Source organism: Drosophila navojoa, chromosome 2 (genome assembly GCF_054131105.1).
Source record: "Drosophila navojoa isolate 15081-1374.11 chromosome 2, UAZ_NAV_1.0, whole genome shotgun sequence".
Classification (NCBI taxonomy): Eukaryota; Metazoa; Arthropoda; class Insecta; order Diptera; family Drosophilidae; genus Drosophila; species Drosophila navojoa.
In genome coordinates, this window is record NC_142890.1 from 21,132,137 (window position 1) to 21,147,633 (window position 15,497).

Genomic DNA, 15,497 nt, shown 5'->3' on the forward strand with positions numbered 1-15,497 from the left:
ATTAATAAGAATATTTGCTCAGTGAAAATAAATGTTAATGAAATATTTTAAGGTACTCATTTTTATTGTGTATACCGTCAAGGTATAATCTTTATTACTAATTAACGCTTTTTGTGTTTATATTAAATCGTACCATCATTCGCTTTTCAAAATTGTTGCATTTTTGTATTTTGCAACACATTCAACGACCATTGCGCAGCACTACTATTGCATTTGTGTTGAGAAGTCCAGCACGTGTACGGGGCACATTGCGGTGTTTCGTTTAAATTATTTAGCGTTCGCTACACAATCTTTAGAATGGGTTCGCATGAGAAAAGCTTTCCGCGCGGCGGAATAGCAAATTTAGTAGCAAATACGGACAGCAGCACATCAAATATCGTAAGTAATCTGTACAGAGAGCCATCCAAAATCTAATTCTGTGTTTTGCGACCTGCAGGTTTTTGGTGCCACACAGCGAAAGATTAAGAAGGCGCCAAAGTTAAAAGAAAAACATCTTGAAGAGGAGAAAGGTGATCAGCTGCAAGCATTCTCCGCTGAAACACTTACATATGACACACTCCAGGAGAATATGCTCGTAATGGGCGTCGTGAAAGCAACGGAGGCTACCTCTTTGCAAATAGCTCTGCCCGGTCGAATGACAGCGCGTGCTTTAGTAGCCGATATATCGGATGCATACGGACGTGTTGCCCAATCCTATATGGCTGGAGACAGCAGTGAATATCGCGACCTCACTGTGCTGTTCAGCATTGGGCAGATCGTTTATGGACGCGCTATAAAAACAAGGAACAATTCCGAAGGCAATCGCATGTCCCTACTACTAACTCTTAAACCGAGTGAAGTGAATAGTAGCCTCCACCATGTCAACATCAAAAAGGGCTTTATTTTCGTTGGTGCTATAGAGGAAATCCAAGAGCATGGCTGTGTAATTGAAACAGGCATTGGCGGATTGCAGGCGTTTGTACCCATTGAAGGTGCTGCACAGAAGCATCACATCGGTCAGTTGATCTTCTTGAAAGTGAAGCAAATTCAACACGGTTCCGATAAAAGCACCTGCCAATGTGTCTGCGTGGAACAGGATAAATTGAAGATTAAAAGTCAGCACGAGACAAATCTTGATTATATACTACCCGGGAGTATCGTCAAGTTCAAGGCGACAAAACATCTTAAAAATGGACTGGAAGGCAGCATCATGAATGACGCCTTTAGGGGATATGTAAACGAGCATCACTTGGCCGATGCTCTGCAATCGCCGCAGGATTATGAGCTGAACGAAGAGTACCTGGCTCGTCTACTTTACGTGATGCCCCTAACTAAGCTGGTATATGTAACATTTAATTTAAATATCACAGTTCAACCTGAACAGCCAGAATCGGAAGGGGAAGAGCTCTTGAAGAAGGGTAGCATCGTGGAGAAGGCACGTGTGCTGCGCCATGGCACAGGTGGCATCGTGCTGCTGCTGAAACACAAGTATAAGGGGCTTATTTCGTATGGCTCCATCAAATCGAACTTCAAGGGCAACTACGACCAGGACGTTGTGCTGGCCAAGTACAGCAGCAAGAGCAAGCACAACGTGCGAGTGCTGGGATATGATGTAATTGAGTCTCTTTACTATTGCACCGATGATCCCAACGTGCTGAATGAAAAAACGTACACTCTGGAGGACATTCAAGCAGGCGACATTGTTTCAGCTCGCATTGTCAAACCAGATCCAAAAATTGGCGGCTACAGTGTTAAAATAGGGAAAGTTAATGGAATCATAGAGCAACTGCAATTGGCCCCAAATACGCGCTACGAAGTAGGACAGCGCCTGCGCTGCCGTGTCTTAGAGATCTCCCTGGACCGGAAGATTTGTTATTTGAGCAATCGCAATGAGTATCTAAGCAAAGGTATCAAGCTACTGACTTCCCTGCAGTTAGCTCAGCCCGGGCACGTATTTACGGGAACCGTGGTGAAGTGCGACGCCACCTATGTGCTGGTCAAGTTTTGCAGCGGCATCAAGGGAATTCTACACAAGCAACGCCTGAACGAGTTGGTAGAGAGTACATTTTTCGAAGGCCAGACTACAAAGTTTCGCGTTGCTGGGCGGAACAACGACCAAGTACTCTTAACATTGCCCGAGGACAAGTTTCAGCTTGGCGAAATAATTCCCATTGAAGTGACAAATAATGCCTTGGATGCTGGCTTGGAATTTAAAATAACCTTCGCTAGCGATGATCAGAATGCAGCCACGACTGGTGATGAGGACAATACGGAGGAGTTTATGGGTCTGGTACCACTTCGTTTCCTATCGGACTACGTGGACTTGCAGGAAGCAAAGAAGCGCATTCATCCCGTTGGCAACCATATCGAAGCAGCCTGCATCATGCAGAACATTTTCAGTTTGCGCGATGTGCCGTACTTCAGTGAGAATCTGACCAAGGATTGGCATACCGTTCAGGTGGGCGATGTGCTGCGCGCCATTGTTAAGCATGCGGGCGAAAAGGTGCTGGAACTACTGCTACCCGTGCGCAACTATAACAAACTTGTTAAATTGCACGTGAAGATGTTGTGTCTGCAGACCGTGCGGGATAAGCCCATCATGCTGGAGCCTGATCAGCTGCTGTATGTCAAGGTGCTCAGCAAGGAACCGGAGACTAAAACGTTGACTGTGTCAGCCAAACTAACAGATGTATGGAGCGGCCAGCTGTCCGACACAGCAAAATTAGTGGAGAGGTAAGACATACTTATTTTCCAAATTGATACTCGTATTAACAGCATAATCCTTTCAGCTACTTAAAGGAAGTGTCACAGATTCGAAAATCATTGAAACAAATGGACGCACCCATTGCCAAATACACAAGGGGGGAAAAAATTAATGTCATCTTTAGGGGAATCGATTCGGCGACCAGTAACTGGGTCTATAATGTGGAGGGCACAAAATCAATAAGTGCAATGATGATTTCCAGCTTGGCTGGCAATGCGGAAGCTCCTCAGGAGGGTAGTACACAGGAGGCCGTCATTTTGTGGATAGACTATGCTAATGATTTGTTGCTAATAAGCAATAAGAGGAAGGATATTGAGCACATCAGCAGCAGCAAGGAACTGCCTCAAAATTTAATCGCAAAATCCGGCATGAAGGCCAAGGTATTGCTGAAACTCGATAACATTGTGGTGTGCTCCTTGAAGAAGGGTAGCAGCAATCCGCTGATACTTTGTCCAATACGCCTGCACCCCAACGACGTGGAGAGCACAGCCAGTGCCTGTCTACGCCAAGGTGATTTCTGCCATCTGGCATTCATACACGACAACCTGCCGATTGCCCTGCCAGAGGCTGTCTGGAAACTTTGGAAGGGCGTAAAGCGCGCTGCTGTTGAAGCTGAAGAGACGACAGTGAAGCCCAAGAAGATAAAGATAGAAAATAATGCAGCAAACAAATCAAGTCCACAGAATGTCACAAATGGTAAAGAAACTGAGGAGGAAGTGAAGCCGCTGGTGAATGGCAAGAAAAACAACGGACAGCTTTTCTTCGAGGACAAGAAACCAGCCAAGACGAATACGTACAACTCCAAGGCAACAGGTGGGGCAGAAACCAAGGTGCGTTTGCCAGGCATCTCGAATTTCTGGGACACAGATGCATCGAATAACAAGACCCAAGAGGAGTCATCAAGCGACGAAGATGACGACAATGCAGCTGGCGTGGCCGAGCCAAGCTCTAGCAAGAAAAGACGACTTAGTGCCAAGGAAAAGGCGAAGGCTGAGGTCAAGGAAGAGGAACGCTTGCGCGAAATCGAAGAGCGTAATGCAGATCCCAATCAGCCCCCAGAAACAATTGATCAGTTCGAACGTCTGGTGCTAGCGGAGCCCAACGACAGCAAGAATTGGATCCAGTATATGTCCTTCATGTTGTCAAATACAGAAATTGACAAAGCTCGCGAAATCGCGCGACGCGCTATTAAAACGATAGCGTTCCGGGAAACAAAGGAGCTTCGTAACATGTGGATGGCACTTCTGAACTTGGAGCTCAGCTATAACTCATCCAATTTTGATGATGTACAAAAGGAGGCACTGAGCCACACAGATCCACTTGAAACATACATAAAACTCGTCGAAGTACTGAAGTCGCACAATCAGAAGGAGCGCCTGATCAGCGTATTAAACAACTTAATGCGCAAGTTTAAATCAGAGTTGCAGGTCTGGCGTGTGGCTGCCGAAGCCTACTTCTGGCTGGACATGCCGGAACGGGTGCAGCCAACACTGCAGCGTGCGATCAACGCTTTGCCGAAAAATGAACGTAAGGAACGATTTACTTTTTTAGGTATTTATCTAATTTAAAAATAACCATTCCCGTTTGCGTTTTTTCCAGACATTAATTGCATAGTGGCCTTTGCCAAAGTATATGCCAAAAACAATGATAATGACATGGCACAAACTTTATTAGATGACATAGTCACGTCCTATCCGAAGCGAATTGACATTTGGGTGCTATACGCCGACATGTTGATCAAAGCTGGATTAATTGAGTCCGCACGGTATGAGAGTCGATCTGAATTAAATCTATGCTTTTACAAACTGATTTTAATCCCATTACAGAAATTTGATGGAACGTGCAGTGCTCCAAAAGTTACAGCCGGATAAGATGCTTGTTATCTACAAGAAGTTTTTGGATTTAGAAGAGAAGCACGGAACAGAAGAAAATGCGGCCAGGGTTAAGAAACTAGCCGAACAATACGTTCAGAGTCAAAACAAATCGCTAAAATAGGTTACAAAACATATTGGGTTTGCTTCGATATAGTACCTAACTTACCGCATTAAGAGTTCTAGATTAAAATCACAATAGTGCAGCGTCCCCACTCATTGATGAAACTGAATGGCAATTACAGTCGGTCTGTTTTTTGTTGATACTTTATTCTAAGATCTATTTTAAATGAAGTGTGTGATTCTTGGATGCTAATGTTTTAAATATATGTATATTATATATATAGAAATACATACAGCTTGTTGCAGCAACATCCGTATTGCAGCTACATGATAATATGTAGCAGCAATGTTTGACGAGCGTGCGTCGGAAAAGAATAATCATAAACTTGAAACAATGCATGAAGGGATTTGTGTTATATATAGTGAATATGGTTATACATGTGAACACGATTTCCTTAAGTCTAGTCTGGGGGTGGGGGCTTGCTAGCGGGTGAGGATGGCGATACACAGGACACCTGACGTGTTACAATGACAATGAAATTACTCTTACACATTAATCAATAATAAGAAGCAAATGATAGAAAATGTAATTTGCTCATGCAATTATAATTAGTTTATACATAAAACAGTCTTGAGCGCAGCGCAGCTGAGCGCCCAATCTTAATCCTTAAATATGCCACGTGCCTTTGCTGATATCTTCCGCACACGCCCACGGCTGCTGACGCTCACTAGCTGCTCATCACTGTCTACCGTAGTGCTGCCGTCATCATCATCTAGGCGGGGCTGTTGCTCGCGTTCCTGAGAGCTGTTATTGTTGGTCGTAGCTTGAGCATCACCGTTGCGCATACGCTTCCGCTGGCTGGTTCCCTCTGGTTGGTCTTCCTCATCGGATTGCTCATTATAACGCGGACGCTTCTGATTACGGCCACTGCGCTGATTGCTACGAAGACGATTGGGTCGCCCACGCGGAGCCTCATAGTCATCATCATCGTCATCGTTTACAGACTGATCAGAAGCAGCACGAGCACGACGACGTCGCTGCTCGCGTCCCTGCGTTGCAGTCGTTGCTGATGAAGATGACGTTTTGGTTTTACGTCGTGTTCGTCCATTGCTGGGCGACACATAGCTAGTCAAGGGCTGATTGTCTTCAGAGTCTGTGGCAGTTGGTTCATTATCATCATTGCTACCCTGAGAACTGGAACCACCATCAGTGCCTTCGTCAGAGGCAGCGGCCTCCTCTTCAGGCGGCTCGGCCTCTTCCTCTTCACCCTGTGAGTGCTCCTGACTGGTGCGAGCGCGCAACCGACGTGTGCTTACGTTGTTTGTTGTAGAGGTGGGACGTCGAGGATTGGACATAAGAGACAATAGACGTGAACTATTCAGTGGATCAATGCTTGTGTCCAATTCATCCGCATTGCGCTGATGACGCGACAGTACGCGACGAGGAGCACGCGTAGCCGCCGCTGATTCATTGCCCAGATAGTTATGGTCATGGGCAGCCATTGCTGGCTCCTGTTGATTAGAGCTACTCGTTGTTGATGTGGCATGCGACCGCGTCATATGCGTGCTACGTGGCACCGAAGGTAAGCGTCGGCGCAACGTCAACGGATGCGGAGCTGTTGTGTTGGTTCTCGCAGGTCCAGTGGCAGTTTCTGCAAAGCATTCGAATAATAGTATTTAAATGGTTTTCTAGAGTAAGACGATTCTTCGAAACTCACTTTGCTGGTTATTGGCTAAAGGCTCATTATCACTGTCATCGTCATCATCACTCTCCGCAGCAACAGCTACAACGGTATTTCGATTCGTGCGCAGTTGCCGCGATGAAGTGGCAGCAGCAGCTTGACCTAAGGCAGCCCGACTAGTCGAGGGCATATCGTCCTTTGTGGGCGTGGGTAAAATCTGATAGTATATAATAGTAAATGATTATTTATTCGAGCCTTTACAATTTCATTTTTGCGAAACTTACCTCTTCAGCCTCCTCGCTATCATCGTCATCATCCTCGTCGATATCACTGCCACGTGCCCAATCCATTAATGCACGTTTTGCACTCTGTCTGGTGGGTCGCCCAACTGGGCCATGAGAATCCGTATCCGAGTCAATAATACGACCATTGCGAACTGGCAGATGATAGCTGTGATCATTTTCGGCTGCATTCTGAGAGCGTGCTCCATTGGCACGCGTATTTCGTAAGGGGCTCTCAACACTGGAGCCGGCTGAAGCTGCAGCCGCACTAGTGCTTGGCCCATTCCCAACGGCTGTTGGGTTCTTGCTCTTTGCCGGGCGACCTTTCTTGCGGGGTGTTTGACTGTCTTGAGTGCTATCATCTGGCTGGGAATGGGATGCTGCTGTGTGATTCTCATCTTCAGAGCTGCCGAGCAAACGGCGGGTACGACGAGTGGTGGCCACAGCCCCGCCACGACTGCCACCAGGCTGGCTATCCGGATCCAAGCGATGTCTTTTGTTGTTGTGTCTTCGCTTGCTATTAGCTTTGCGCTTGTTACCGCCACCTGCACGACCGCGGCGACGCTCATTTGGATTGTAGCTCTCCTCGGAATCGTTGGCATTGGTCTCATCATCGCTGACATTCTGGCGCGCTGGACGTCCGCGACGGCGACGTACCTGCTGTGGCGAGCTGTCATTGGAGTGCGCTTCTTCATCCTCATTTTCATCGCTGGTAGCATCCGGTGTCGTTTCCTCCTCTTCTTCTTCCTCATCGCTATCCGAATTGCTGCTACTCTCATGGTGACGTTGCTGAGGATTGGACGATGATGATGTAACACGATTAGAGCTCGAGCTTGCGGCAGGGGCGGCCACGCCATTGCGACGTCTATTGGCACGCTGCGAGCCACGCGGCGCTTGTTGTGCCACACTATCATCATCGTCATCGTCGTCGTCATCATCCTCATCTTCTTCGCTGCTGTGTGCTGGCAATCTTCTGGCAGCACCTGGCGGTTTCTGTGTACGTCGTGTGGCACGATCCGGTGGCGTTCGTTTGCTTGGGCTGCTGGACCCGCGCCCGCTGCTACCCGATTTGTTCTTGTTGGCGCGTCTACGCGCTGCCTTCCAACTGCTGATCACCGTCTTTATATGCGACTCGAAGAGCGCACTTAAGCGCAGCGTCATTGCATAGATCTGCAAAAGAAATCCGATTCAATTAGTGAGAAGAGCAACTAAGAGAAGAGTGGAATGAAGTCTGTCAATTGCTGTTGTGTTGTGCTAAAGTAGTAGCCCAAGAGAAACCTTACCGCTAGATTATCCTATTTTAGTTGATTGTCACGGATCGTCATTCATTTGGTTAAGTTCGAAATATTTGATGGGTTTTAATTGAGTCGAGTGATTCGATTGATGATTTATGAGTTGGGTGGTGGTTAATTTGAAGTTTGAAGGCATGTTAACAAATAGCAAAAGAAACGTTAAGAAGAGATGAGCTGGTGTGTGAGATTGTGTGGTGTTAAGCAGTGCGGGAAATTGGAAAAAGAACGAAAAAGAGTTAAGGGTTCCACTCCACGCAAAAACCAATATTGAAGAAAGTAATAATATTAAAAGAACAAAAGAATGCAATGAAGAAATCAAACATGTACATGTGTGAGATAAATAGTCAACGAATCTTAAATATCTCTTTAACATATATCAATCCAATGTATTGTCATGTAATAATGTTCTACTCAGTAAGTCCGAATGTAAAACAATCAATCATCAAGCAAACGTATTCAGTTAGCCTCAATATATAAGTAAATTAAAGGAAAAATGTATTCAAAGAAAGCTTAGTAAAGACAGCAGGAGTAGGGAATATAAATATTGTAGCAATCATTAAAACTATTTGAAATCCAAATAATACAAAAAAAAAGTATAAAAAACCTAGAATTTTGAAAATATTTCAAATTCAAACTACGCTGCCTCAAAGCAAATTTGGAAAAGTGTTTGTTTGGCTATTAGTAACGATTGAATTAACCATTAAGAGGCAGTTTCGATAAAGCAGTAAATTCTCAATTATATAAACGCCAATGACAATTGCGATTGATGCGCACTTGGCATTGGATTGGAATAAATGACGATCTGCAGCAGTACCCAGATCCGGCCAGTGGACTCACCCGTGAGCGTTTATTGGTGTTATAGTTCTTGGAATTGAGGAATATGAGGCGCACATCCTTGGCAAAATCCAAAGGATCATCGTAATTTCCGCCTAGTAGATCCTCTTTGACTGTACGCAGGTCCATCGGTGTGGCAATGATTTCCAAATAATCTGGGAACTCAATCGTATCGACTGGCTCGCGAAAAGGCAATGAATCTGGCCTCTGCCACATCAGATCCAGCAGCTGTCGGCAGTCGGAACGCCAATCGCCATCTGAGCGTATGCGAGTCGAGCTGTTTAAAGAGTAAATTTGAATAAATAATTTATACATAATTCAATTATTTTTATTGGTTTACCGTCGCGTCGACGAAACACGCTGGCGAGCAGCAGCTGCTGATGTCGTTGGACCAGTGCTGGTCGATGGTACAACATCTGAATCAGCTTCATTCTCCGACTCCGATGAGTGGTAAATATCGACCAGCTGATGATAAACGGCCGCCACATCTATTTCATCGGGCTCCCTATTAGGTTTGACAAATGAGCAAACGATAATTATTTAAAAACACAAAACAAAAACATAAATATATTCAATATTACTTACCTTATGATACGCAGACACAGATCAGTCACAATGCGGGCATGCTTGACGATGCTGGTGTGGCGGCGATTATACTGCTCCGCATTAGTGGCCAAATATCGGACATCAAACTGAGCCGAAGTGATGCGACGGTAGAAATGGTTCTCGAAACGTGACTTGACAGTCGTTAAATCGATGGGATATTCAATTAAATACGCATAGTCTGGATATATGTTGAGGTCGACTGGCGCCAGAAAGTGTTCCGCTATTGATAAACGCATCACCTGAAAAAAATAAAAGCAAATTGAGCAATAATTAATATATAATCATTTAATATTATTTTCATAAATAGTTTCTATTATTCTCTAATAAATAGTAGGCAGGGAGAACCGATGCTATATTTTGCTATGAATAGAATGGTTAGTCTCCAGTCGAAACTTATGCGAAATACATCGGAAAGCATTAAAATAATTAATTTCATTTTTTTTATCGTCTGTATTCCTATTTACAAAGTACTGCATATTTATTTTGAAGAAGCTTTCCTACAGTATTCTTTGCTTAAAATATTTTTGATTTGGTTGTTGAATTTAAGAAATCTAAAAGTCTATCATCCTTCTTTTATTAACAAATGTTCTGCTGTTAGCTGTTTATAGTGTCTTAATTTTAGGCACTCACCTGCTCGAGACCATTGATTATGCGCCGACAAGTGCCGTCGCGATCGCCCCGATGCCACTCCTCGGACTTGGGTTGGTATAGCGTGGCGCGTATCTCTTCTGGCAGCACGGGCACAGCGCCGCCCACTTCATCTGGCAGACGCTGTTCATCGATGGGCTCCATATCCCAGGGACTCATATATTCGTACTCGCCATTGTCCCAGCGCACACGGAAACACATGAAAAATGAGTCTGGAAAATCGGCGCTGAGTGCATGACGCGACTCAATCTGACCCATCCACCATCCGTCCCCGATCATACAACGAAAGCGATCGCCGATATTCCAATTGCGCTGCACCGCCAAATCGAAAGTCTGGCGGAGTACCAGAAAGTCCAGTACGTCGGGCATGTCATGATACTTGATCTTAAATGTAGTGCCCGTCATGTTTCCCTCGTCATCGATGATGGCCAACTTGAGGCAGCACAAACGCGGCGGACGAATCTCGTATTTAATGCCAATCACACGAACTAATTCATGATCACGCAGTGTACGAAAGTTCCAAGGCTCAGAGCTGTGCGATAGCTTGTAGACCTTCTTGAGACGAACCGCCTCCAGATAACGCTGATGACCTTGGCGGAAATAGACAATCTCATCGCCCATTTGAGGATAGTACGGTGCCTTGCGTGGTATCACTTCCGAAAGCCACTCGGCTGGACGGTAAAGCTCTGGAATTTCGCCATTTGGCGCCGTCGGTGGTATTAGCACTCGCTTGCGGCCACGCTTTTTGCTGGAAGCAGCTGCCGTTGCGTCATCACTACTGTCATCACTCATGGTTCGACGGCGAGAGAGTGGTTTGCGCTTGGAGCGCTTAGGTGGCTCGAGATTTGGGCCGGGCGTATCGGCTACCCAGTCTGAATAATCGGAGCTATCCGTATCAGATTCATCACTGCTATCCTCTAGATTCTCTTCAACATTCGAGTAACTAGTATCCCCGGAACTGTTGCTGCTATCGTCATCTTCCTCTTCCTCATGTGGGGCGGCCACAGCTGCATCTTCATAGTGGTCCTCCTCCTGGTCGCGCACAGCACGAGTCCGGTATGCAGGCTGTTGCCCTCCTTGCTGCTGACCAGACTGAGCTCCACGCCTACGTCCAGGCCTTCCGCCCCCATTAGATCGTGTGTTCCGTGGCCTGCCAACTCCAGCCTGCAATGCAGATGCTGCACTGGCCGTGTTTATCATGATAGGGCGACGTCGCATCTCACGTTTATATTCTTGCATTTCGAATTGGCCAGCGGAATATATGGTCTGCTTGAGGTTCTGTAGCTGCGCATATTTCATGGGACGAACATAAGTGCGACGCACGAATTTGAATGGCATTGCCTGTTGAGCAGGTAGCACATTATGCAGTGGCTCAGCTTGCGCCTGTTCTCCCGCAGCAGGCGCCGGTGCTGCTGGCAACGCCGCAGCCCAACCCTGACGAGGAGCGCCTTCGGTTATCGAACGACGTCCGCCTAGCACGTTTCCACGTGGCGTGGCATTACGCGAAGAATTCGAGTCGGGCAATTGATCCTGTCCTTGGCGCATGATTAGTCGCTCGAATGATTGATTCAAAACGTTGCCATCGTTGGCATTGGCATTATTAACGTTGTTGCCTTGTCGGTTGGCCAGTGCTGCGATCATGCGATCGATATGCGAGTAATTACCGCCTGGTCCCACTCCTGCTGCTCCAGCTCCGACTCCACCAGCTGCAGGTGCAGGAGGTAGAGCAGCAGCATTCGGTGGTGCATTTATATTATCCTCAATGACAATACCATCGATGCCCACAGTCAAATTGGGTATTAATTGATCCATACTACACCGTTCACGGCCAGGAACAAACCGCTGATATTTAGTCGGATGTGGATTACCATCAGCATCAACCAGAAATGGTGGTGGCATTAAATGTGGCATTATTTGTGTTTGCTCATCCACGACGTGATGATGTGCATCACGAATCAGAGGACGAAAGTCCGTGTGGAAAAACAGCTCTGTGGGTAGCTAAAAAGAAAAGACCATTAATATCCAACAACTTGGGATTTTTGTTCCAAATTTTCACATACTAATTTGTACTTTTCGGTGCCAATGCCGAGGCCAAAGATCAACATATGACCATGCGAGTCAGTCGCAGCTATCATTGTACCATCCGGTGACCATTTGGCATCAAATACGCTACCATGACCTTGGCCATCGATGTCATTAAAAAACTGAGCCACGCACACACCCTGCTCAATGTCCCACAGAAATACCTGGCCATCGTGGCCGGCCGAAAGCAGCACATGCTCATCCCTTGGATTCGACTCAAGCACATACAGTTCATCCTTGTGACCACGGAGCACGCGATGCAGCTTAGCGGATTTTGAGTCCCAGATTTTAATCTAATGAACAAAGAGAAGTATAAGTTTATATGGCAATTATATCATTTGGTACATATACGCACTGTAAAATCATTGACAGCAGTTATAACATAACGATCTGAGGCATCCCAGGCGACCATGGTAACCTTTAGTTTCTTGCCCTCCTCTGGTTCTGGACAACTGGAAGATAAGGAAACCGATTAATTTAAATAATTTATTTTTTCTTTGTTTGCACCTAGAATTTTTACCTGGGCAGTCGCTCGGTCATGCATAGTTTAGTGCTTTTCCACTGTTGCGACTCAAATGTCCAAATGTGAGCTGTACCATCTTTGCTGCCCGATATGAAACGTAAGCCGCGATGCGACCACTGCACCGAATCGACTGCGTCTGTGTAAGCTTCTATTTCTAGGATGCGCTTGGGCCCGTCTTCGGCCATCATGTAGACGCGCACATGATGATCCGCAGAGCCAGCTGCTAAAAACATGCCACCTGGCGAGAAAGTTGTGCACATCATTTGAGCCTGTCCCGGCCTTAGCTTTTCGTGATATTGGGTGGGCCTCGGAGCGAAGGTTATTTTTTGTCCGCGCGGTGTCGAATACTGCCAGAAGGCAATGGAGCCATCTGTGCTGGTTGTCACTAAATATTTGAGATCGCTGCGTGGTGAGGGACAAAAGTTAACCGAGGTTATCATGCCCGTGTGGGCGGCAAGAACTGCTATCGGTGAAGTGGTTTGCATGTCCCAGACGCGTAAAATGCGATCCACTGAGCCAGCAGCCAACATTGTATTATCCAAGTTGATAGCAATGTCAGTTATTTCAGCGGAGGCTCCGCGCAGCGTAGCCAACAGACGCCCATCCGCCGCAGACCATATCTTGATGAGCAAATCATCGGCGCCAGTGATTATATACCGGCCAGTGCGATCAAAAAGCACACAATACACCGAGGAAAGATGGCCAATTGTACGCCGCAACAACTTGGTCTTGCGGTAGAGATCTGTGGGCACCAGCAGCTTGCGACGAACCAACCCGCCATGTTCTCGTCCGAAGAGTACCTTGGCTAAAAGTTGAATTAGCATATACTTATTTTTTTTTTTTAATCTTGTTAGTACTTACTTAAATTGTGTACGGGCTTGGTGAGGGCTGAGTCCGGCAGTGATGTGCCATGCAGACGTGTGCAGTAATCCCGTAGAGTACGATGTTTGTATACGGTGTCTTTTGTGCGCAACAAATTTTGTCGGCCAGTACCAAGCAATGAGTTTATTCCTGGCACGCTCGGCGCCAACTCTTTGTCGACTAACGGACCAAGACGGCTGCATATTTCTAGCAGATGATTCGGCCCAATATGCGCGTATTTTTGTTCCTACAAAAATTTGAAAATGAACGATGTATCGATATCGATAACTCAGTAGTGCGCAGCTGTTCGGACCGCAAGTACCTTCAGCCGTCTCGCTCTAACCTTGAGACATGCATATGCTAAGCAATATATATGTACATATACACACACACTCATGCACACATCACTGTATTGAAAGCAAGATGTCGGCCATTGACAGATTGTTATTAAAATTACTATGTAATTGTAATTAATTTATCTAATTTTTCAAAATTTTATGCACTGAACTTAAATATGTAATATTTTTAGACCAGTATGACTTTTCATTTATAACTTACAATTATGATTGCCAAATGTTGTTTAATTAATTAATTAATATATTTAAATAATATTGTATATGTTGCATTAAACTAATTTCCATTATTTGCAAAAAAATTAATAGTATAACACAAGTGTCTATTCAATCAATCGATGGCCATGTGACGTCACAAAGCGCATACGCACAAACACACACGAACGCAAATAGTCGAACAAAAATGCGAAGACGTAGAGTGAACACTAATTTCAATTATGCAAGCACAAATCACAAATTTTGACAAATAAACACAATAAATTACAACAATAACTCACCAATTCAGCAAATGTCTGTTCATGCTCATTGCCCAGCCAGTCAATGCGTCGGGGCAGAACCTGGGGACGATAGAAGAAGCGGCACTCAAAATTTGTTATCACTTGCACTTGCTGGGCATCAAAATAATGACGTCGCCGTTGCTGCTGCCCGCCACAGCCGGGAGCCTACTTTTTTACCTACTTTTGCTAAACGGACAAACGGCGGTATAGACAGACGGACTTCTCCCGTACGTTATACGATTCAGTTCAATTTCAGTATAGCTTTGAACTCTGAAATAAGCAGACGGTGTAGGCTGCTGCCGGCTGCGCTACAACAACAACAGCAACAACGACGACGACAAAACCAAAACAATATATATATAAACAAACGCTCGAGTTTCTGCATTAAAAATTGCATATCAGAGGAAAGTCCTCAGGAAAAACATGTCAGTTTAATGCGTCACCTCAGAGCGACCCACACACATATACACTTACCTTCTTTTTCTCTAATTCTTGCACCAGAACCTGAAAATTGATATTTGGAAATCGGGTTAGTAAAATGTTTGTAAACAAAAGCGAAATTCAAACGAAGAAATTGCGCTCTTTTTTCGGGGCGGCGCTTAGTAAAATTCCAGATCACTAACCTTTGCCGTCTCTTCCAGGGGCCCCGCAGTGAGAAATTTCGAAATTAGGAAGTACAATTCTGCAATTGAAACAGTGGGGTATACATTAAATGCAACAAGTTGTTTGCTAAAAGCGCATAATTATCATAAAATTGCATTTATTTCGATGCGGCCATTCGCGCAGATTCTGCACTCACACGGGCCCAGGGCACTGAGGCTGAGGCCAGCCAGCCAGCCAGAGGTAGCGTACCTCTTGGCTGGGGCCAAATAGACGCCATATTTGTTCAAATTCACAAAGTTTGATAATACAACGCACCTGGCACTATCACATCATTTAAACTGGGCTGCCTGTTTTCCATTATTACACATTTTATTACGAAATTAGAAAAATTGTCGCACTAAAACTCGACTGAAATACTTTTTTCAGCTTCTTCTTCTGTCAGACTACGAACTGCCATTCAGGCGACTGCGTTAGCAAAGTCAATGCGAGTGTTTTCACCTTTTCAGAATTCAGTATGTTAAGTAACATGAATGTACATAATTTGGTATTATTTAAATG

The 15,497-nt window shown here is 45.4% G+C and overlaps 2 protein-coding genes across 2 annotated transcripts; one reads left to right on the forward strand and one right to left on the reverse strand.

Moving 5' to 3' along the window:
* Positions 1-192: 192 nt before the first annotated feature.
* Positions 193-5,074, forward strand: Rrp5 (Ribosomal RNA Processing 5). The gene is made up of 5 exons (XM_018111855.3): positions 193-378; positions 437-2,712; positions 2,769-4,270; positions 4,343-4,508; positions 4,570-5,074. The coding sequence occupies exons 1-5, from the start codon at positions 298-300 to the stop codon at positions 4,736-4,738; spliced, it is 4,194 nt and encodes a 1,397-aa protein (XP_017967344.1). The 5' UTR covers positions 193-297; the 3' UTR covers positions 4,739-5,074.
* Positions 4,864-15,415, reverse strand: BRWD3 (bromodomain and WD repeat-containing protein). The gene is made up of 15 exons (XM_018111854.3): positions 15,255-15,415; positions 14,960-15,018; positions 14,811-14,840; positions 14,337-14,396; positions 13,487-13,733; positions 12,623-13,430; positions 12,458-12,554; positions 12,081-12,395; positions 10,003-12,018; positions 9,352-9,611; positions 9,107-9,271; positions 8,770-9,043; positions 6,644-7,810; positions 6,396-6,576; positions 4,864-6,329 (listed from the first exon to the last, which is right to left on the reverse strand). Exons 1-15 carry the CDS (start codon positions 15,295-15,297, stop codon positions 5,338-5,340), a joined length of 6,714 nt encoding a protein of 2,237 aa, XP_017967343.1. The 5' UTR covers positions 15,298-15,415; the 3' UTR covers positions 4,864-5,337.
* Between the last annotated feature and the right edge of the window lie 82 nt (positions 15,416-15,497).

What these genes read in the sequence shown, in the direction of transcription:
- Rrp5 (XM_018111855.3), top strand. Translation starts at nt 298, where the DNA reads ATGGGTTCGCATGAGAAAAGCTTTCCGCGCGGCGGAATAGCAAATTTA. An exon ending in ACAGCAGCACATCAAATATC is followed by an intron (nt 379 to 436) that starts GTAAGTAATCTG and finishes TGCGACCTGCAG; the next exon opens with GTTTTTGGTGCCACACAGCG. An exon ending in ACAGCAAAATTAGTGGAGAG is followed by an intron (nt 2,713 to 2,768) that starts GTAAGACATACT and finishes TAATCCTTTCAG; the next exon opens with CTACTTAAAGGAAGTGTCAC.
- BRWD3 (XM_018111854.3), bottom strand. Translation starts at nt 15,297, where the DNA reads ATGGAAAACAGGCAGCCCAGTTTAAATGATGTGATAGTGCCAG. An exon ending in AAATGATGTGATAGTGCCAG is followed by an intron (nt 15,019 to 15,254) that starts GTGCGTTGTATT and finishes TTTCAATTGCAG; the next exon opens with AATTGTACTTCCTAATTTCG. An exon ending in CTGTGTCTGCGTATCATAAG is followed by an intron (nt 9,272 to 9,351) that starts GTAAGTAATATT and finishes CAAACCTAATAG; the next exon opens with GGAGCCCGATGAAATAGATG.